Source organism: Nycticebus coucang, chromosome 10 (genome assembly GCF_027406575.1).
Source record: "Nycticebus coucang isolate mNycCou1 chromosome 10, mNycCou1.pri, whole genome shotgun sequence".
NCBI classification, from domain to species: domain Eukaryota; kingdom Metazoa; phylum Chordata; class Mammalia; order Primates; family Lorisidae; genus Nycticebus; species Nycticebus coucang.
In genome coordinates this window covers 82616608-82640127 of record NC_069789.1, presented here as the reverse complement: position 1 = coordinate 82640127, position 23520 = coordinate 82616608, and the positions used below count along the sequence as shown (strand labels likewise).

Sequence of the window (23520 nt, the reverse complement as noted above, 5' to 3'; positions counted from 1 at the left end):
ATCATTCCAAACCAGTTCAGTTTGCATATGAGGAAAGTGAACTGAGGAGGAATGCTGTAAGGTTCCTGAACTGGAGGGCTTGGACACTCTTCCCTTGGGAACCGGAAGTAACAATAATCGCTCCTTGAATTTCTAATTCCAACTTTTCCTCTATTCTGTTAATCTTGTTTGCAATCCAAATTCTGAATTCGATTTCTGACATCTCAGCCATCTGTTTATGAATGGGATCTTCAGTTGTGTCCGCCATGTCTTTCCTTGGGGGTGGTGGTGGTGATCTACTCTTGTTATTCATGTTACCAGAGTTTATCTGCTGATTCCACCCCATGATTATTTTACATTGTTTGACTAGATGAGCAGATAAAGAGAAGTTGGATTGGGGGCTCCAGGAGTAGTGATTAACAAGCCCTTTGCCCAAAAGGTATGGTGTCTGTACCTTTTCCCCTAGAGCTTTGCAAAGGATTCATATAGTGCTATGGCCTGAGACACTGGGGACCTGCTTGGTGTGTTGTGGGCTATGTGGCTCTGTCTTTTTTTCAGCTGGTCTCTGTCCTACCCTAATGAATCAGTTACTCTGGGTTGAAGTCTCAGCCGTAGAGAAATACCAGCAATTAAGTCACCCCACTCCCCATTGGCAACTAGTGGAAAAGAAAAATCAGACCTTCCCACAACCACACACCTAGTGTACCACTTGGATAGTCCTCGGTGATTGGCTCAGTTCAAGAGGTCCAAATCAATTGTCTCAGTCAGCATCTGTCTCAGGTGGGTGAGTTCAAAATGTCTCTGGCAACTAGATAGCAGGGGTCTGGTGGCAGCTCAAGTATGACTCACTCTGGTTCTCTGTGAGGTCAGAAGGACCCACCCAGCAAATAAATTAGTCTAGGAAGGTTGATGCCTCCTTCCCCACCTTGCACCTCGGTCATACCCAGTCACTGGTAACCTCGCTGGGCTGTGACCCAGTTCCCTCCAATGAGCAGATGCTCCTGGGGTTTGCACCTACCTGAGTTACAGGGAGATCTATGTCTTCTTGGCCAGGCCGCTGCTCTCTGCCACTATCTGGCAGTAGGAGGTGAGGCCTGACAACCTCGGGTGCTTAATGGAGGCTGGGGCAGTTCACTCAGTTCCAGCCCCGCCCCTGACTTATGTTGCTGACAGAACAGAACAACTTCACAGAATTTGTTTCTGTCCTGGCTATATTCCCCTGCAGATCAGATGCTGTTTGAGTTCACAGAAACAGCAACTCAGCCCAGGTCTGTGCTGCTGCCCGGTCTCAGCTGCAGTTTGTGTTGGGGCGGCACGGTTAGAGCTCACATTCAGCTGTCAGTTCCAGCCTCTGCCTCCCAGCCTTTGTCTCAGCTATGATCTCCTGAGGGCCAGTTGCGTTTTAGGCTCAGTAAAGCAGTCCTCTGGGTCAGCCCTGCCCTGGGAGTCTGCTGTCTCTGCGCACGTAGTCTAGTCCCCATGCTCGGCCTGGCCAGTACTGCCTCAGGCATACCCTTTAGTCATGGGGCCTGCATTTTTGTTTCAGATCTGTTGCGCCAGTGGCTGCCACCAGAGAAGATGTCTGGTCTCCTCTGGTTGCCCAGAGAGACAGGTGGTGTGGTTCTGGAATATGCCCAGGGGTGTGAGCCCTATTGTTCCTGTGGCTGCAGCTGTTGCTCTGTGCCTTGGGGCACTGCTGCTCCTGTATGGTTCCCTCTCAGCTGACTGTCTTCTCCCTACTCCTGTGCCACAGAATCAGCATTGACCAGCAGCAGTCCATGCCCTGTCCACACCTCTCAAGAAAATACCCAAGTCTCTGGACTCCATGGGGGACAGGCTTCCAAACCTCGGGGTGAGATTGGAGGGGAGTGCTGGGAGTTCAGAATTGCAGGTAGAGAATATATACAGTTTTATACAGTTTTATGCCTAGCAGGAGAGTGCCATGGCACCCTAGTAGGGGAAGGAGGTCTGGATTTTAGAGGGTCTCTCCCATGCAATAAAATGGGAGGATATTTGATTTCTGCTCTCTTGTTTGTAGAATGTGTGCTATGAGCCATTCTCATGGGGGAGGGGACTCCATTCCACTTGGCGATAGATTTTGTACCTTTTGTTTGTATCCTTAGGGTTGCAGCTCACTTCAGCAGGGTTGATGTGTGTTCTTCAACCTTCTTTCTTGGCTCAGTTCCAATCCACTGGGTTACTTGCTAAGCTTCTGTCCTTTAACTCTCCTTCTGGACGGGAGCCTCTGTGGAAAGCTGGCTCCAGTCACTACATTTGAGACTTTTAAAAGATGAGCTCTGTATTATTTGCAGCAACAAACTCACAACAAAATAGAAATATTTCCAACTGTCCATTTTCAAAATGATCTCTCCACAGTGTAAGTTTCTTTTAGTCATTGTTAATGTCACTTATATTTTGAAGGGACAAATAAGTATGCTTTTTCATTTTTTTTAATATCAGAAGAGGCAAAGTAGCCACTTATCATCCCTGAAAAGATTAAAAGCCACTCATCATCTCTGAAAATTTGAAACAAGTTTTTTCTTATGTGAACTAAAAATAAAATTCTAAGCCCTCTGCTAACTGAATGGACCCCTCTTGGCCTAGAGGACTCTAGAAATACCTTAAAACTGAATTCTCAGCCTTGTCAGGAGAGTTAAATTACAATTACATGTGTATATTTCCCTTCATAAATATTCATGACTCTTCTCATAGCTTTTTGAATATATATATTTAACCCCTCCTTTCTGCTCCATAGGAAATATTGTTCCCTTCTGTCTCTTCTTTGATGCACCAGCCTGGCCTGTGCCTGGGGTCTGCTTTCCCAACCTGTTGGGATGACTGCCCAACAGGCTGCTTACCCTTTATGAAAAATAACGCTCTCCTTTTTCTAAAGTATAAACTTCATTAATTACTTTTTTAAGTTAACTTAGAAAACACATAATTCATCATAAAATTCATTTTAAGAATTTTATATCAGAATCACAGTTTTAGAATAAAAATTATTCTATTCACTTTCCATCTCATTAAAAATAATGATTATATATCTTTTTTTTTTTTCTTGAGACAGAGTCTCAAGCTGTGGCCCTGGATACACTGCTGCGGCATCACAGTTCACAGCAACCTCAAACTCTTGGGCTTAAGTGATTCTCTTGCCTCAGCCTCCCAAACAGCTGGGACTACAGGTGCTCGCCACGACACCTGGCTATTTTGTTGTTGTTTCAGCAGGCCCAGGCTGGGTGCAAACCTGCCAGCTTCAGTGTATGTGGCGAGCACCCTACTCACTGAGCTGTGGTGCCGCCACGATTATATATTTTTGTGAAAATAAAAGATACTCTTGTGTTTAATTTGATTTTAATTTTAAATTTATAATTTATTGCATGACCTTGATTGTATCATTTAATCTTTTTAAGATAATTTTTAAATGAAGATAATATCTATTTGTGTTTATTTCATAAGGTTGGTCCAAAGATTGGTTAATATTTTATTTAAATAAAAATAAGTTATTTTAATGACAGTATAATCTAGACCATTGCCATATGAAAGAATAGTTAGGAATTAATTTACTTTTATTGAAAAGCACCGGGGGCATAGCTGGTGGACTGTATGGGGGAAGTATCTTTGACTTGTGAAAAAGACATCTTTTTCCTGAAGAAAAGGTTGCCCTTTTCCAGATATGTTAATTCAGATGTAAAATACACTAATCAATATTGCTTTAGGTCATTAACAGCTTTTCCTTCCAAATAAAGAGACAAGAAGTTTGGATGTTTTGTTTTTATTCATTTAGCAAACACTTATTAAGCATTTAATGCCTGCTAACTACTATGTGTGCTATTGAGGGATAAAATGATGGCTCATGCTATAAGAAGACACACCGCTTACCTGAGGATACAGATATGCAAATAATTATAATAGAGCTCTGTACTAAGTACTATCAAAACATGGGAACAGAAGCAAAGTAAAACCAGTGGAAATTAAATTATCTTCTCAGAGTAGATAATGTTTAAGCCTAGAGAAATACTTAGGAACTGACTGAATGGAGAAAAGAAGGTAGAGTGTTGGAAGAGTATGGTGTAATGCTTGCATTTTATAAGGTTTTCTGCATTTTGTTTCTGGGGTCCAGAGTCAGCAAACATTGTAATGCAAAGTTTTCCAAACTTGCTTTGTTCACTATGCTCTTTGAGTTCCAGTATTTTCATACTCCTAAGCTAAAAGAAATACCTCATCATTAAGTTTATTAAGTAAGTTCAAACAACTTGCTAAATATTTAACATCCTAATAATTTACTAACTGTTCAGAAGAGTAATATACATAAATTGAAAGAAAATATTTTTATTTCATGCTCTTTTGATCAAAATATTAATGGAATGCATGTTCTTGTTGGGTATCATACAACTTCTCTAATGGTGGAATCAAATTGAACACTTCCACCTTCACTCAACGTTACTTTCAGAGTACTTGTTTTTATCATACAACCAACATTCACACCAGCTTCAAAAAAATGTCATCAAAAGTTATATAGTGCATCTAACGTTGAAACTGTGAACTATGTTAAGTTCATGCTGTGTCTGGCAGATGTCACGTATCACTGTTGTTTCCCTCAATTTAAGAGCCCCTGGTATTGTTGCTGCCCAGCAAGGTTCATCTGCTGGCTGCAGAAGAGAAAGCCAATATCCAGAGATAGTGGGTTTACTGCAGAGTGTTATTCTGCATAGTGCAGAATGCATAGTGCTAAGTAGAGAAATGGGAGAAATTTCTCAAATCCACCTCTCTGAGAATTGGGGAGACAGGGTTTTTAAGACAGTTTGGTGAGCATAGGATTAGTCAACCAGGGTCTGCTAATTGGCTGGTTTCAGGGCAAAATTATTAGTTACTGGAATGCAGGGCCTTGGGTAAAGAGTTCAAGACCAGTTGAGTCAGGTCCTTGGCCTAAGTGGGTCATCAATCCACTGGAATGCAAGAATCTCAAAAATTAACTCTAGGTTCTGAACAGGTGATGTTATTTCTGTAGAAGAGTTAAGAATCTTTATAACTACCAGCTGTAGCAATTATAGAGAAGCAAACAAGGGGACTGTGACTATTATTAAGCAAACATAGTAGCTGATTATTACCCTTATTTTAGGTAAGCCTGTTTCTTCACAGAGTTTGATTATTATCATTATTTGGACTAGGCCTGGTTCCCTCACTATTTGGGGTCCCTTACACTAGTTCTTGCTTTGTACTCCTTCATCAGTCTGTAAGGGCAGTTTCAGCATCCTTGTGAATTTGCTGTGGAGCCTTGGAATGCCTTAGTACACAAAGTTGCAAACTTCAGCTTTAATGGGTTATTAATACCCTTAGCCAGTCTACAGAAGGAGGGAGTAGGGACAGCGCCTGTGGCTCAAAGGAGTAGGGTGCCAGCCCCATATACCGGAGGTGATGGGTTCAAATCCAGTCCTGGCCAAAAACTGCAAAAAAAGAAAAAAGAAGGAGGGAGTAGTTTAATGTGCTATAGTGAGCAAAAGAAAATAAGGTTGGGCGGCACCTGTGGCTCAGTGAGTAGGGCGCCGGCCCCATATGCCGAGAGTGGCGGGTTCAAACCTAGCCCCGGCCAAACTGCAACAACAACAAAAGAAAGAAAATAAGGTCATACTAGCTGAGTAGTGATGATTTGATTTTATTAAGAATTATAGTGTTGTTGAAAGTTGGACACAGGTAGGATCATTTCTATTTTTAAATTTGGGATGCTTTTTACTGTTTGATTTATTTAAAATTGGTTATTTGTACTGTCATCTTTTTTTTTTTTTTTTTTTTGTTGGGGATTCAATGAGGGTACAATAAGCCAGGTTACACTGATTGCAATTGTTAGGTAAAGTCCCTCTTGCAATCATGTCTTGCCCCCATAAAGTGTGACACACACCAGTACTGTCATCTTTTTTTAACAGGTGGATGAGTTGCATATATCTATGGTCCGGTGGATGGTAAATTTGCTGATTTTAATGATACCTGACTATACTGATCAAACCACTCTCCCAAAGTTAGAGAAGGAAAATACTGAGAAACGTGATGTAGGAATTGCACAATTAGAGCTAGATGCGATTGCACTGACAAGAAGACTGACCCAATACTCCAGCTATTTAAGCAGGTGAAAACACTCTGGTTATTTTATTGCTGCCCTTTTGAAGATAAATGTGACATAAAACAGAAAAGAGAAAAGTAGTGCAATAGCAGCAATAAGGGTTATTTTAAAAGCTTGAAAGAAGGGCTGGTTCAATTTTTAATCTAGCTTCAGCACTGTACCTAGTTAGAATGTGAAATTTTGGTGTCTTCCCCCATGGCCTTAGAATTATTTTGAAAACTGTGTTAGCATAGTCAAGATGGGAAGTGTGTGCGTGTGGGAGGAGAATTAGTTTTAAAATAACTACTTGAATAAATGATTCATCTTGTGCTTTTTGCACGTAGTAGAGAGAGCGTTTAAGAAACAGCTTATAGTTTCCTATGAAATTAGCTGAATGTCTTTTTTAGAGACAGAGTTTCACTTTGTCACCCTCAGCAGAGTTCTGTGGTGTCACAGCTTGCAGCAACCTCCAACTCTTGGGTTTAGGCGATTCTTTTGCCTCAGCCTCCGGAGTAGCTGGGACTACAGGCACCTGCCACAACGCCCAGCTATTTTTTGCTGCAATTGGGCCAGGGCTGGGTTCAAACCCACCACCCTCAGTATATGGGGCCAGCACCCTACTCACTGACCACATGCCACCCTGAATGTATACTTTTTATGTGCTTCACTAAATACCAACCAAAATATCCCTTTAAAAAAATGAAAAACAACAAAACAAACATATCTGAAGACCTAGAAGATTCTCACTGAACAAAGAGGAGGTCTGAAAAATTGTAATCTGTTAACTAAGATGCATTACTGTCCCTATGATTACTTTAAGTGTGGGAAGTAGCCTTATAATGTAGCTAATTTTCCCCTTCATTTCATTTGAATGCTATCAGTGGTTAAGAGTGAGAGAGATGGATGGGAGAAAGAGGGTGAGAAGTTGATAAAGGGACAAATTCTCCTTGGGAAGGCAGCAACTGAATCACTGTGACAAATTTCTACTGTCTCTGGATTTTGGGATTTTAATATTTAGAAGAGGAGCCAACAATAAACGGGTCATCCTGGGTGTATGTATATGTTTTTCTTTAAATTTTCATTTGTATTATAATTTTTTGCAGTTGTTGCAAAGGGCTGGTGGCATCAATAGCTCTGAGTAAAGCATTTCACTCACGGAAAGATGCTGCTAAGGAACTTCATGAGCTACAGCAGATGAAGGTAATAATTCTGTCTTCCCTTTAATATTGTTTTGTTTTTAACAGATTTTTGAGGTTTAAAATTGATATAAAACAACTGCACATATTTAATGTGAATAATTTTATAAGTTCTAAAATATGCATATATTTATAAAGATAATTATAATAAAAAATAGAGAACACATCCAACATACCCAAAGTTCCTTTGTAACTCTTTGTACTGTCTCCTTCCTGCCTCCTCCTGTCCCTAAGCAATGTTTCATTTACTTTATAATACTAATGATTATTTTTCGTTTCCTAGAATTTATATAAATGGAATTATATAGAACGTACCCTTTTATTGTCTGACTTCTTTGACTAAACATAATTACTTTGAGATTCATATGTATTATTGCTTTTATTAAAAGTTTATGTTTTTTAGTAGTTTTTCATTGTACGGGTACATGTAATTTACTTATATATTCTCTGTTAATGGCCATGTGAATTGTTTCTTGTTTTTGATTATTGCAAGTAAAGCTTCCATGGATATTCATGTATAAGTCTTTATATGGACATATACTTTCATTTCTCTTTAGCTAATATTTAGGAATGGAATGTCTGAATTATATGGAATGTGTATATTTACCTTTGAAAGAAACTGTCAAATTGTCTTCCAAAGTGGTTAATGAGTATGAAAATCCAGTTAGATAAAAGGAATAAGTTCTAATATTTGATAGTACAGTAGAGAAATTATAGTTAACAATAATTTATTATGTATTTCAAAATAGCTAGAGAGAAGAATTATAATTCTTTTTGCAGTTGTTGCAAAGGGCTGATGGCGGCAATAGCTCTGAGTAAAGTATTTCACTCACAGAAAGATGCTGTTTGAGGCAGTGAATATCTCAATTACCCCCATTTGATCATTACACACATATATATATCCATCAAAATATTACATATACCCCCAAACTATATACAACTGTGCTATATCAATTTTTTTAAAGTGGTGAAACAACTTTTACACTACAGCTAGTAGTGTATGATAGTTTCAGTTGCTTTATATCCTCATTGATACTTGATACACTCAGTCTTTTGACTTTCTAAAAAGTAGGTACTCATAAATCATTTTGGTTTTAATTTGTATTTCTTTAATCAGTAATGTTGAAGCTCTATTCATGTGCTTGTCACCCATATATCTTCTCTGGTGAAAGGTCTTTTCAAATTTTTGGCCCATTTATTGTTGATTTGTTTATTTTCTTACTATTGGATTTTGAGAGCTCTTTACATATTCTGGATACCAGTCATTTATCAGATATGTGATTTTCTCTAAGTCTGTGATTTGTCTTTTCTCCTTTTAATAGTTCTTAATTTTGATGAAATTCAATCTATCTTTTTTTTCCCTTTTATGGATCCTACTCGGTGTTATAGCTAAGGAAATTTTTATATAACAATATCACAAAGATTTTCTCCTATGTTTTTTTCCTAGCACTTTTATAGTTTTAGGTTTATAGTTATGTCTTCTATCCATTTCAAATTAATTTTTTAAAAATGTGGTTCCAAGGATGTATTGAAGTTCATTTTTTGGCATTTGGATATCTAGTTGTTTTAGAACAATTTGTTGAAAAGACTGTCCTTTCTCTATTGAGATGCCTTTACATCCTTGTCTTAGTTTATTTTCAATGTATAGATCTTATGAAACTTATTTTTAAGTATTTCATATTATGATGCTACTGTAAATGGTATTGTTCTGCAATTTCAATTTCTGATTATTCATTGCTAATATATAGAATTATAGTTTTTTTTTATACATTGGTATCTTATCCTGTGACCTTGCTGAACTCACTTATTTCATCTAAATGATTTCTTTTTCCAGATTATTTAGGCTTTCTATGCACATGGTCACATCATTTATAGAGACAGTTTTATTTCTTCTTTTTCAGTCTCTCTATATATCTATATCTATCTATCTATCTATCTCTATATATATATATTTGTTTTTCTTGCACTAACTATACTCTCCAGTACCAGGTTGAATAAAAGTAGCAAGAATAGACACCCTTGCCTTTTTCTCTCTTAAGGAAAAAGTGTTTATTCTGTCATCTTAAAGTATAATGCTAAATAGAGGTTTTTCCATAGATGCCCTATATCATATTGAAAGAATTCCTTTTTATTCCATGCTTGCTAAAAAATAATTTTTTTTAGTTAGGAATGGATGTTGGATTTTATCAAACTCCACCTCCCCTTTTTGCATCTATTAAGATGGTCATGAGTCGTCTTTTTCTTTCCATTTTTTTGTAGCGACAGAGTCTCACTGTACCGCCCTCGGTAGAGTGCCGTGGCGTCACACGGCTCACAGCAACCTCTAACTCTTGGGCTTACGCGATTCTCTTGCCTCAGCCTCCCGAGCAGCTGGGACTACAGGCGCCCGCCACAACGCCCGGCTAAGAGTCGTCTTTTTAAGTTTGTAAATATGATGAATTATATTGATTGATTTTTTTTTTTTTTTTTTTGTAGAGACAGAGTCTCACTTTATGACCCTCGGTAGAGTGCCGTGGCCTCACACAGCTCACAGCAACCTCTAACTCCTGGGCTTAAGCGATTCTCTTGCCTCAGCCTCCCAAGTAGCTGGGACTACAGGCGCCCGCCACAACGCCCGGCTATTTTTTGGTTGCAGTTTGGCCGGGGCCGGGTTTGAACCCGCCACCCTCGGTATATGGGGCCGGAGCCCTACTCACTGAGCCACAGGCGCCGCCCCTATTGATTGATTTTTTTAATTGAATGTTAAACTAACCTTGTATTCCTGGGGTAAACACCACTCCATCATGATGTAGTATATTATCTCTTTTATATATTGAAAATTCAATTGGTTAGATTTTTGTTTAAATTTTGGCATTGATGTTCATGAAAGATATTGATTAGTTTTGTTTGTTGATATCTTTGATTTTGATATCAGGGTAATACTGGCCACTTAGAATGAGTTCTTACTCATCTATTTTCTGGAAAAAATTTGTGTAGGATTATATATTATTTCTTCCTTAAATGTTTGGTAGAATTCACCCATGAAGCCATATGGGCTTTGTGAGAATGTTTTTAACTAATAAATATAGAGCTATTCAAATATAGGGCTAATTTCTTAAATAGGTTTAAGGAATTTCCTTTATCATATGTAGAGCTGTTATTTCTTTTTTCTTAAGTGCACTTTGTAGTTTTTCTCTTGTAAGAAATTTGTGATGTCATCTAAGTTGTCTAATTTATTGGCATGGAATTGCTCACAGTATTCAACTATTACTCTTTTAATAACTATAGGTTGCCTACTCTCTTATTCCTACTTTTAAAATTTTGAGTCTTTTCTTTTTTATCTTCAGTGATCTATAAAACATTTGCCAATTTTATTGATCTCAAAAAACCAGCTTTTGGTTTTTAAAAAAAATTTTTTTAAACTAAGTTTCTTTTTCTTTCTTTTCCCTTCCTTCCTTTTTTTTTTTTTTCTTTTTTCTTTTTTCTGCAGTTTTTGGCTGGGGCTGGGTTTGAACCCGCCAACTCTGGTATATGAGGCTGACACCCTACTCCTTTGAGCCACAGGCACCACCCAGTTTATATGAAATTTTTTTTCATATAATTATTCTGTTTTCCATCTCTTTAATTTCCACTTTAGTCTTATTTCTTTTTTCCTACTTACTCTCAATTTGCTCTTCTTTGTCTAGTTGCTTAAGGTATAGCTGACATTATTGATTTGAGACCTTTTTATCCCCTAATATCGGCATTTAGTACTACAAAATTTCTTAGTACTGCTTTAGTTGCATCTCAGATTTTTTTTTGACCATGATATTTTTATTGAAAAGCAATATAAAATAGCTTTAGAAATAAAGAAAGATGATATTTTATATTATTTCTTCTGTTATGAACATTTTTATGCTTTGTGCCAGAATTTACTTCCCCCAACTATTTTTGATTTATCTGAAACATTTTACATTTGTTTAACATATTATTTAATATATTTTATTTATTTTATATTAGTGTTTAATTTAGAAGTGCTTAATAAACTGTTAATCTTAGAACAAATAGTACTCCCTTTGCTTTTTAGACATTTCTTCTGAACACACTCATTTATGTACAATGGGGAAATCTGGTCCCAGTCTCTTCCACTCAGCCAACAGTTCTGTCTGTATGTCTTCTGGTAGTGCATAGAAAACTTGAGGATGGGTGTGTGTCATGCCTTTTGGGGACAAGACACGATTGCAGGAGGGACTTTGCCTAACAAATGCAATCAGTGTAATCTGGTTTATTGTATCCTCAATGAATCCCCAACAATAAAATAAAAAATAAAAAAAAAGAAAACTTGAGGATCGATGTCAGAAGGAAAAGTGGAAAATTCTCATCAAATGAATCTTACTGTTTTCTGTAAGTCCTTCATGATGAGAGGCCATTGTTTGCTTATGACAACTATCTGTAGTTTGGTGGGGTTTTTTTTTTTGTTTTTTCGTGTTTTGTTTTTTTTTTTGTAGAGACAGAGTCTCACTTTACCGCCCTCGGTAGAGTGCCATGACTTCACAGGACTCACAGCTACCTCCAACTCCTGAGCTCACATGATTCTTCTGCCTCAGTCTCCCGAGCAGCTGGGACTACAGGTGCCCGCCACAACGCCCAGCGATTTTTTTGTTGCAGTTTGGCCGGGGCTGGGTTTGAACCCGCCACCCTCGATATATAGGGCCAGTGCCCTACTCACTGAGCCACAGGTGCCACCCTGTAGTTGGGTTTTTGGAGAAAAGCTGCTCACTCTGCAAATTTGGAAATGAATGGAAAACAGATACAGCAACGTTTATATTTGAAAATTGGAATCCTTGAGGTTCTTTAGGTCCTTGACTCATTTGTTCACCTTTTAATCTATTATCTAAATAATACGAATAATCCTTTTGACTAGACAGATAAGATTAACTACTGCTATTTAAGCCTGATGTTCCAGGTTCACCAGAAGATATAGAGGATACCTGTTTGCTATTGAATAAATGATCTCTAGGATTTATGGGACTATCTTGTGTTTGTTTTGCAGAAAAGAAAGATAATACTCCTCTAGAGGCATGTAATAGACAACTCAAACTTTTTTTCCCTTGAAATTTTTCTCTAGATTTTTCAGATGGGATTTCTTCTTGAATATCTACTGGAAGCTGCTTGAAGACTTTTTGGTCAACACCCTCAGGAAGTGAACACAGTGGGGATTCATTATTATCTTTTCCTTTAGAAAAATCTGTAGTCTCTAATGGAGACTCCTCAGTCTTTGTACTTTCAATTTTTCCACTTGGTAGAAAATCATGGTTTATTTCTTTATCTTTGGAAAAATCTTCCATATGTGTGTCTTTTATTTTCTTTTCCTAATTTCTGAATTACATGGGAAGGAATAGGGCACTGACAGCTCTCACAAATACAGTGCTTCTCAGATGAATAGCAACGGAGTGTTAATCTTACTGTGTGGGGTTTTCTTCCATCTTGGCATACACTGTTCAAAAGACTAGCAAGTAGTTCTTCAATCTTTTTTTCGGCTTCAACTTCTGATGAACATTTTTAAATGAATCTTCTTCACTAAAGGACTGAGGTGGTCCTGAGGGTGTCACAGGAGAGATATTCTCTACAAAACTGAGCCTCTGGATATGGTGAGCAACTGACATTCTTAATTCTTTTACTAATATTTTGGAGGAGCAGGTTTGGAGATCACGCACACTATTGATACCCAGTGCTTCAAGACGTTTGGTAGTTTTATAGCCAATACCAGATATTTCTTTTATGTGGTTCAAACTGTGAATAAGATCTTGACAACTTCCAGGTAATAATACTGTTTGCTGATTAGGTTTAAAGACGCCAGAAACTAATTTTGCCAATAGTTTATTAGAAGTTACTCCAGCATAGCCAGTGATCCCCAACTGATCATACATGGCTTCCCGCATCTCTGTCACAATCTGATCTCCTACAAGTAGCCTGATGTGCAAGATGTCATCCAGGTTTATACACTGGTTATTATACATATGGTCCAAGACACTCACTGCAGAAAGTTCATCACTCTGAAGCTGCTGTAGTCTTTTCTCAACCATTTCTGTTAGATCCACAAAATTTTCATTAATCCAAGTCTTTCAACAACTGGACTAAATTCTTTCAACAACTCTGTAACTTTGTACAACATCTCTCTGTATCGGGTCAAGTCTTCTCCATTAACTGGTACCAGCTGTGGACACTTTTCTTTTGCCTCTCTGACAGGCATACATTTCTTAACTCCAAATTTCCTGGCTTCATAGTTGCAGGTAACCACTGAAAAATTCTGCTGAACCCCTAAAGGTTTGTCTCTTAGTTCTAGATTTGATATCATTTCTACTTGTGCATAAAAGCAATCCAGATCCAGGTGTGCTATGACTCTACACGGAAAACTTCCTGTTGGCAACACTTGATTGTGAAATCCCTGTGAGCCGCCTGCCACCCCCATGTCCTCCAGCTCCATGACCCAAGTCTCGTTCTCTTCTTCTTCTTCGCTGCTTCCTTCTGCATCTCAGATTTTGATACGTTGTGTTTTGTTTTAATTCAACTCAAAATACTTTTAAATTCCCCTTTTGTATTTCTTCATTCTCAGGTTATTTAGAAGTATATTTAGTTTCCAAATATACGGATATGGATATTTTCTAGAAATCTTTCTTTTCCCTCCCTCCCTTCCTTTCTTTTCTTTTTTTTAGACAGTCTCACTCTGTTGCCCAGGCTACAGTACAGTGCTATTGTGTCAACCTAGCTCACAGCAACCTCAGAATCCTGGGCTCAAGTGATCGCCTGCCTCAGCCTCCTGAGTAGCTGAGGTGTCTGCCACAATGCTTGGCTAATTTTTCTATTTTTAGTACAGACATGGTCTCACTCTTCTCAGGCTGGTCTTGAACTCCTGAGCTCAAGGGATCTTCCCACTTCAGCCTCCCAATATGCTAGGATTACAGGTATAAGCCACCACACCCAGCCCCAGAAATCTTTGTTATTGACATCCTTGGTAACACTTAGATCCTTTTCAAAGTATTGAGCCTTATTTTAGATTCTAGAACCTGATCTATCTTGACAACTGTTTTTATGTACAGTTGAAAAGAATACTTATTCTATTATTGAACGGAGTGTTCTATAAATGTCAATTAGGCCAAACTGGTTGGTAGTCTTATTGAAGTGTCCTATATCCTGGTTGATCAAAGTAGTCTTCATTCTGACAATGTGAAATGTTTAAACAACAGAGGTGTAATTTTCACTTTCATAAGATATCTAAGAGAATCATTAAAACATCATATCATCAAAGTAACCTTTACTAATATCACAACACCTATTGTCTATGTATGGCTGTGTCCTCAAGTCTCCTGACATAAATATCCTCACAATCATGGAGAAACCTTAAGTAGATAATTCTGGGGGAAAGGTATGTAGAAAAAATGTGAACTAGGCAGACGAGGTTTGCTGTGCTGCTTCAGCTTAGCTTCTCAGACTCCCATCTTGTAGGCTGCTTTTCTGGCTTCATTACAACCTCATCCATATCCCATAAGGTTAAAAGAGGAAGATGGTTTTCCAGAGGAGCTTCGTCTGACATGCGTTTCTGGTGGTTCTGAATGACTTGTATCACAATCCAGCCACATTTTCACACTTGACCTATAAAACAGATATTTGGATAACATTAGCAATAATTTCCTACAAGCAAATGCTTTCCAGACAAGGATATTTGTGTGTTGTGGCCAGGGTTCTGAAGTTGTAATCTCCTACATAAGCATCTTTTTGAGTTTCTGATTACTCTTCAGGGGTCCTCAAACTTTTTAAACAGGGTGCCAGTTCACTGTCCCTCAGACCGTTGGAGGGCCAGACTATAGTTTAAAAAATAAAACTATGAACAAATTCCTATGCACACTGCACATATGTTATTTTGAAGTAAAAAAACAAAATGGGAACAAATACAATCACACTGCCGCATGTGGCCCATGGACTGTAGTTTGAGGACCCCTGCATGGCTCTTACTCTACTATCTACCAACCTTGATAAATCACTTCTTCAAGAAGAGATGGGGGTTATCTAGTTCCCCAAGATCACTAAGACAGTCTAGTCGCTAATGACCCTATTTACCTTCTACCTGATTTTGGCATATCTTGATCTAACTGAGCTCTAGTTAAATTCAGGAAGCTATTTTCCAGGAGGACTCAGTTTTGGGGACCCTCACCTCTATACCTATTCCTAAAAGAAGTTGGTTTCAGTATCACCTCTTGGAAATGAGAATTGCTTGTTCATAAGTCTACATTTGAGACTCGGAGGTACTGTGTCGGGTTTTGACATCCAATAAGAGTATACTGGACTAATACAGCCTAGAGCAGGGGTATCCAGCCTGTGGGGCCTGTGGGCTACATGCTGATTTTGTGAGGACTTTTTTTGCTTATCTCTAGTGTCAGATATCCCAAAAAGTATGCACGGACCTTTTTTTATTTTGCTAATCAGCTTTCATTAGTGTCTGTGTATTTAATGTGTGGTGCAAGACAACTCTTATTCTTCTAGTGTGCAGCAGAAACAGAAAGGTCGGATACCTCTAGCCTAAAGAAACTGCTGAAAACCTAGAAATATAGTCCCCAATAAGCTAGGTTCTTTTTTCAGCTGTTTTAGATTGACCATCTTTAATGTTACAGGCACTTATAATCGAGTTAGAATCACTGACATACTGGATGATAGTCATAATCTGAATAAACAGCTGATTTCCTAGAAGGATCTCTGAGATACCCTTTAGCATGCCAACCCTGACACATTGACCAGCACCTGGCATTGTTAAGAATGTATGGGAAGGAAATAGCTCCTCTTTTTTTTTTTTTTTTTGTAGAGACAGAGTCTCACTGTACTGCCCTCGGGTAGAGTGCCGTGGCGTCACACGGCTCACAGCAACCTCTAACTCTTGGGCTTACGCGATTCTCTTGCCTCAGCCTCCCGAGCAGCTGGGACTACAGGCACCCGCCACAACGCCCGGCTATTTTTTTTTTTTTTTTGTTGCAGTTTGGCCGGGGCTGGGTTTGAACCCGCCACCCTCGGCATATGGGGCCGGCGCCCTACTCACTGAGCCACAGGCGCCGCCCGGAAATAGCTCCTCTTAATACCAAAAAAATACCATAATGGAAATGAGAACCTCTAGCTGAGGCTCTTCAAATTGACTTCTGGCTACAATTAACTTCCTCCTTGCCGTTTAAATGTTCTCATCTCATTTTACTGGAGGTAGAGGAAATATTACTATAGTGGTTTGGATTACGGACCACCTAGATTAGAATCCAAGCATCATGCTTAACTATATATCTATATATATGGGACTGTTTTATATATATATATATATGTTATATCTATCTATCTATATATATGGGACTAACATATGGGACTGTTCTGTCTCTGTTTCTTCATCTAAAAAGAAATGAGTGGGGCGGCGCCTGTGGCTCAGTGGGTAGGGCACTGGCCCCATATACCAAGAGTGGAGGGTTCAAACCCAGCCCCAGCCAGCTAAAACAGCAATGACAAATGCAACAAAAAAAAGAGCTGGGCATTGTGGCAGGCGCCTGTAGTCCCAGCTACTCAGGTGGCTGAGGCAAGAGAATCCCTTAAGCCCAAGAGTTGCAGGTTGCTGTGAGGTGTGACACTGCGGCACTCTACCAATGGTGACCGAGTGAGACTCTGTCTAAAAAAATAAAATAAATAAATAAAAAGAAATGAGTATGATAATAGTTCATATCTCATATTAAATATAAAATGAGTTAATATATGCACAATTCTTAGAACAGAGTCTGGCATATAATTGTTTGCTATTTCTAATATTTTGTTATTATACAAGCATAATAAAATTCACCTGGCTGATCTTGTGAGTTCCATAACATTTATTAAGACAGGCCATATAGGCATTAGTAAACCCAACAATCTTTCTGTATCTAGTTTTATATCACTTCGCCTCGCCCTATCCCATTACAACCCAGATCCCAAACCTTATCAATAAGAGATAATATGACTTAGTTCTTTGTTCATAGCAAGTCACCTCAGCAAAAATCTTTGATGTGAACTGATACAAAGTTAATTGAATGGAGTTATATTTAGAGGAATATTTAGCAGTTCCTCAATAAAAGTGAGTGAATGGGCTCGGCGCCTATGGCTCAAGTGGCTAAGGCGCCAGCCACATACACCTGAGCTGGCAGGTTCAAATCCAGCCCGGGCCCGCCAAACAACAATGACGGCTGCAACCAAAAAATAGCCAGGCGTTGCGGCCTCCCTGTAGTCCCAGCTACTTGGGAGGCAGAGACAGGAGAATCGCTTGAGCCCAGGAGTTCGAGGTTGCTGTAGGCTGTGATGCCACAGCACTCTACCCAGGGTGACAGCTTGAGGCTCTATCTCAAAAAAAAAGAAAAAGGTGAGTGAATGAATGAGTTGGAAAAAATCTGATTTTGTTCTGCTTAGTAATCTTGTATCTCTTCTCAGAAAGAATGTTTGGAATGGATCAACACATGCTCTCACCTCCTTTCTGCTATTAAAGGCAGAGAAATAAAATTGTTTACATATGAAGAAATGGAGCGCATGTTTGAAGAAGAGGTACTTGCTGCATGTTAGCACTGGTCATTATTCAGGTTTTTCCTGCATTTCAATAAAGTTCAACTTTTTTCCAATCAATGTTCTTAATTCTTGTCCCTTTACTCAAACAGAATGGAATTTTGGTTCTAAGCAAGATCATTGACAATTCTTCTCCCCTTTAAGGAAAAGATCATCCACTTAGTAGATGATTTTGTAAGAGAAAAAGTGGCTTTCAGGTGGGAGCTCCCTGACACTTCCTAAGGCACATCACCAGACTTATCTGCTTCTGCTCCTTTCCCTTCTTCCCTTCCACTCTCAGTCTTCCCACCCAAGATTATTTCTTCCTTTGAGCCCTTACTTTCACATACAGTGTCCTCTCTTTTATATCTTTAATGTCTTCCTCCCTAATGGTTCCATTTTATCAATCTAAAAACAATGTAAATCATGATCATTTCTCCCATGCTAAAACGTATGTCCCTTAATCTCATCTCCTTCTCTGCTACTTTTTTCTCTCTTTCCTTTCCATTACAATCACTTTAAACTCTAAAAATACTATAAGGTCACTAGTGATTATTTAATGCCAAATCCAAGTATCTCCAATCCCATATTTAACCTGATTTCTCTGCAGCATTTGGTATATATTAACCATTAATATAGAATATATGTAATATAAAATGTTGAGGGAGTAATTCAACAAGAAGATACAATAATCTTTAATATACATGCACCTAACTCAGGAGCTCCAGATTCATGAAACAAATTATTTAGATTTAAGCAAAGAAATGAACGGCAACATCATAATAGCCAGTGACTTCAAAATTACACTGACAGAACTGGACAGATCATTGAGGCAGAAGATCAATAAAGAAACACATCATCTCTCTAGTGGCCTAAACCCTAAACTGTACGGCATTCAAGACGCACCCTCTCCTTCCCTTACTTCCTTCTATCCTTCCTCTTCTTTAAATATACTCTTCTGTTGCTAGAGTGATTGTTTAAAAATGCAAAGCAGATCAATCATTGATGCCTTCAGAATAAAATCCAGTCTCCCCCTGCACAACAATCAAATCTTTCCTCTGTTACTGTGCCTTGTTCATTTACCTCTCAGTTTCTGTCCTATTGAGCTACTTTTATTCTCAGAGCCAATCATATATAGAGAATATCTGCTGCCTGGACCTCCTTAGTGCCTCCTTCTTTCCCCTCTTCATCCTTCATGAAGAAACTCAGATATTTTCTTCAAGAAATCTTCCTGACCAAGCTCCTCTATCACTCCATCCACTATCTGGTTTAGGTTAGGTGTGCCTTCTGTGTGACTATGTGCATCCATAGCATTTTCTTGTCCGTGGAGCCGTTAGCTTTTTAAGGGCAGGGCCCATTCTTAACCAATCTCCCTATTATTACCACTAGTACTATACCCAGTGGTAGGATTAGTGTTCATTAAACATTTTTGAATGAATAATTGTCAATATTTATGTACACTAAGCTATGATTATACTGTTTTATCTCACAGGACACTTTAAAATTATTCATTGATCCTGACATAGACAAGTCTTTGAAAAAGGATGAAGAAGAAAGTAAGAAGTATGAGAAAGTTCAGGAAGAAAATGAAGAAGAGAAAGCAGAAGAGGTAAGATTATTTAGTATTTTTTTCCTTTATCTTTTTAAAGTACACACACACACACACACAAAATGGAAAGTAGAAGTAGACCCAGTGGCTCATGCCTGTAATCCCAGATTTTGGGAGGCCAAGGAAGGAAGATGGCTTGAGCCCAGGAGCTACAGACCAGCAGGGTCAACATAGTGAGACCCTATCTCTACAAAAAAGGTTTTCAAGAAAATCAGGTGTGCATGGTGGTGTGTACTTGTAGTCCCAGCTACTTGAGAGGCTGAGGCAGAAGGATCATTTGAGCCTGGGAGTTGGAGGTTGCCATAAACTATAATGATGTCACTGTACTCTAGCCTGGAGTGAGACTCTGTCTCACAAAAAAAAAAAAAAATGAGAGCGAGTGAGAGAGAGAGAGAGAGAGAGAGAGAGAGCGCAAGCATAGGGAATGAGCTCTTCAATTTCCTTACCCTCCCATGTAGATTTAACTATACCTGCAGACACACTTACCTTTGTCCTTTTTCCTTTCTAGATCCAGCCACTTCCCATTAGCCTCTTCTCACCTGTATTCCTATTAACTACACAATCTAACTCTCACCCTGGTGCTACTTTTTTAATCCTTTCACTGTCAGATTTTTGCAATAATAGTTTAAAACTCCTTATCTTTACTTCTTAAGCTCCCATTCTAAACTGTCTTTTCCCCATCCTTCCAGGTCTATCTCCCCACCTCTCTTTCCTTTACCCTGTCTTCACCCCTGTTGGGGCATTTGTAATAACAATCATTCCTGGGGCATTTTAACAATCATAACAATAATAATACAATGATAACTACCAATAATTGAGTGCCCATCACAAGCAAAGAATATCTGCACAACACAACTTCAAAGTACAGTAGAAGCTCTTGTGAATTGACCCCCCAGGGAACTGCAACAAACTTGTCAACATTTGGAGATGGTCAACATAAGAAACTAGATCTACTATACTGATATATACATGTGGTATATGTCTGGTCTATGAAAATTAGGTCACCTTAAGGAGGTGGTCAATGTGGGGGGTCAACTATGGAGGTTCTACTGTATATAATATTGCTCCCATTTTACAGATAAGAAAACAGAAGCTCAGAAAGGTTGAGTGACTTACCCCAAATCACGTAGCTATAAGTGGCAGAACCATCATTCAAACCCAGATAAGTCTGGTATAAAAGCCCTTGCAAATTCCTAGATTGACTATGACTGTGTTTGGCTTCCAGCACTCATGATTGCTTAACAGTCTTTACAATGTCTTGATTTACTTCACTGATGTGTTTCTTCTTTGTATATAGTCTAAATATTCAGCATGATACCAGGAATTCCTAGACCTTCTACTCATTGTACAGGCAGTACAATAGAATAAAAAAATTGTACAACATCCAAGCCTCTTTTTACCAGCACTTTCTGTTTTAATTCTAGTAAAGTGCTTAGCATATAGAAGGCACAGAATAAATGGAAACACCATTACTATTGTTATCATCATCATCTGTGGACTTAGTTCAGGCTCCTCTCTATTTTACAAGTGGTTGTTCGGAGTTCAAATACAATTTTCTTTGTGAATACTTCCTGGAGTGTTTAGGCAGAATTCAGCGTCCTTTTCTGGGTTCATACAGCCCTTGAAATATACCTTTATGCTAACGGTAATCATGTTGTCACAATTACTCCTTTTGCTATGTATCTCTCCCACTGTGCTGTGAGTTCCTGGAGTCTGGGAGAAATCCTTTTTGTTTTTCCCATTGTTAAATCCCTGTGGCCCCACTCCCTCATCTCTACCAAGTTCTTACAGTGTTTGTTGCATATAAGTCTTCAAAAAAGCTTGTTGAATGATTAAGCAATGGAAAATTAAAGCTTCTAACATGGCACCAGGTATGCCACTGTGTCACACACCAGCTCACTGAAAGGTCTTTGTTGTTTCTCTGCTCCAGCAACCTTCAACATCTACAGAGCAGGAAAAACTCATTCGATTCATTGGAGAAGACGAAAATATTCATACCAAACCTCTGTTTCGTATAGAAGATTTGACTTCCTGGGTATGTATCTGAAACCTAACTAGGAAATTCAAAACAGAGCTCCTAAGTAATGTATTTTGCAAATGTCTTTTTTTTTAATCCCTAGAAAACTCTTATTTTTTTACCTTAACTTTATAAAAACTTCTCATTCTCATCTTTAAATCTCATTTTAAGATCAATATTACATTCCTCATTTTAAAAATTTCTTGGTCAATATTGGACCAATTTTTAAATATTTGGTAGGCTGTATTGAGAATTGTGATAAGTATATAACTTCAACCACAAGAATTACTAGAAATTGGAAACTCAGAGACAATGGCTATGGAAACTCATCAAGAAAGCAAATTTAAATTTTCTCCACAGAAATTTCATTCTAGGACCATGGTAGCTTAAGTTATCTCTGGATTAGTATCTCCCTGACTACATAACTCCCTGGCTTTAGGACTTTATAGATGGGCTTTGTTCATTAATCCCCTGAAATTGTGTGCAACATTTTTTTTTTTTTTTTTGTAGAGACAGAGTCTCACTTTATGGCCCTCGGTAGAGTGCTGTGGCCTCACACAGCTCACAGCAACCTCCAACTCCTGGGCTTAAGCGATTCTCTTGCCTCAGCCTCCCGAGTAGCTGGGACTACAGGCACCCGCCACAACGCCCGGCTATTTTTTGGTTGCAGTTTGGCTGGGGCCGGGTTTGAACCCGCCACCCTCGGTATATGGGGCCGGCGCCTTACCGACTGAGCCACAGGCGCCGCCCTGTGTGCAACATTTTGTGTATTTGTTCATATAGTGCATTTTTTTTTTTGGTTTGGGTCAAGGGGAAGAATCAATTTCATCATAGTTCTTGATCTAAAGTTAAGAACCATTTCATTATTAGGAGATCTGATCCATTTGAGAAGGCAGTATGGTGTGTAGTCAGGGCTGTGGGGCTTTGGGGGGTGAGTAAGGGTAGATGGCAGCTAGATCCCTAGGGTGGAGGCATGGCTCAAAGTAGAGGCAAATTGTGGGGATGTACATTCAGGGAGGTTGCTGGAAATAGGATTCAACTTGGTAGGAAGAACCGGAGGAAGCCATGTGGAGTCAGTTGGGAGCTTGTAAAATTGGAGTGAGAGTGTTACATGGGGTAAGGGGTTATAAGCACATTCTCCCATAGTGGTATCTTTGCAATAAGTTTTAAAATAATGTATTGATATGTCAGTTGTTAAGACTCTGAGGCAGAGATGTAAACAGAAGCAGTGGGAATAGAATACAATGTCTTGAGACATAACAAAAAAAAGAAAAGAAAGAAAGGTAGTCCCCTTTTATCCGCTGACTCCCACAAGTCCTAGCCACAAGCTCTCTTGCCTTAGATTTGATTACTTGAGATAAGAACCCTGCTGGGCCGTGCAGGATAGGCCTCTGGCTCAGGCCCTAAAGCCAGATAGGAAACAGAGAGGAGACCAGAAGCCTGTAGCATAGGGCAAAACTGAGGAGCATTGCCTTTCCTTTGTGGGTGGGGCTCCCTGTTCCCAGATACTATCACTTTGTGTGGTGCTGTGTGGTGCCACTCAGTTGGCCCAGCTGGGGAGGATGTGGACTGTGATTTCCTTTGGAAGGGAGACCAGGGGCCAGATTTGGAGGATCAACAATATTTTCAACACAAGATTAGATATTCTGTCTTTGCCTCTGTCATTTGGGCTGAGGGATAGAAGTTCTTTGTTTTCCTCATACAAGTACCATGCATTCCAGGCATGTACTATGTTAAGAGCAGTGATTAATTTACCCTTTTTGTAACAGCAACAGGGAAGGTCTCTTAAAATGGTGACCCTAAAATGGTCCACCTCGAGGCTTTTGAAAATTTGCTGCTGCTACTACAGATCACTGAAAACCAGTCTAGGTTCTCACTACCTAAAAAGTCTAGAGAGTGAACTGAAATGCCATTCAGATGTACAATTACTTCCAAGTTTCCGGAGGTCGAGAAGAATCACATTCTTCCTGTGGAATGGTGTCTGGGGTACTACCCAGGTAGAAGAGGGTCACCAGGTGCTCAAACAGGAGATGCTTGGTTGTGTTGGGCTAGTTGGGGACAAAGCTGATATTTAGAG

The 23520-nt window shown here is 39.0% G+C and overlaps 3 protein-coding genes across 3 annotated transcripts in view; 1 reads left to right on the top strand and 2 right to left on the bottom strand.

Annotated features, from left to right (window-relative positions):
* Positions 1-23520, bottom strand: part of NPHS2 (NPHS2 stomatin family member, podocin) — a 216566-nt gene that overhangs the window by 150093 nt on the left and 42953 nt on the right. The window lies entirely within an intron of this gene.
* AXDND1 (axonemal dynein light chain domain containing 1) overlaps positions 1-23520 on the top strand; it is a 109178-nt gene that overhangs the window by 77933 nt on the left and 7725 nt on the right. Inside the window, exons 18-22 of the mRNA XM_053604119.1 lie at positions 5901-6100; positions 7177-7273; positions 17710-17820; positions 19310-19426; positions 21357-21461. Coding sequence (XP_053460094.1) covers positions 5901-6100; positions 7177-7273; positions 17710-17820; positions 19310-19426; positions 21357-21461 — 630 coding nt within the window. The remainder of the gene's footprint in view (positions 1-5900; positions 6101-7176; positions 7274-17709; positions 17821-19309; positions 19427-21356; positions 21462-23520) is intronic.
* Positions 12682-13669, bottom strand: LOC128595476 (DNA polymerase iota-like). Its single transcript, XM_053604124.1, has one exon. It carries the CDS (start codon positions 13311-13313, stop codon positions 12729-12731), a length of 585 nt encoding a protein of 194 aa, XP_053460099.1. The 5' UTR covers positions 13314-13669; the 3' UTR covers positions 12682-12728.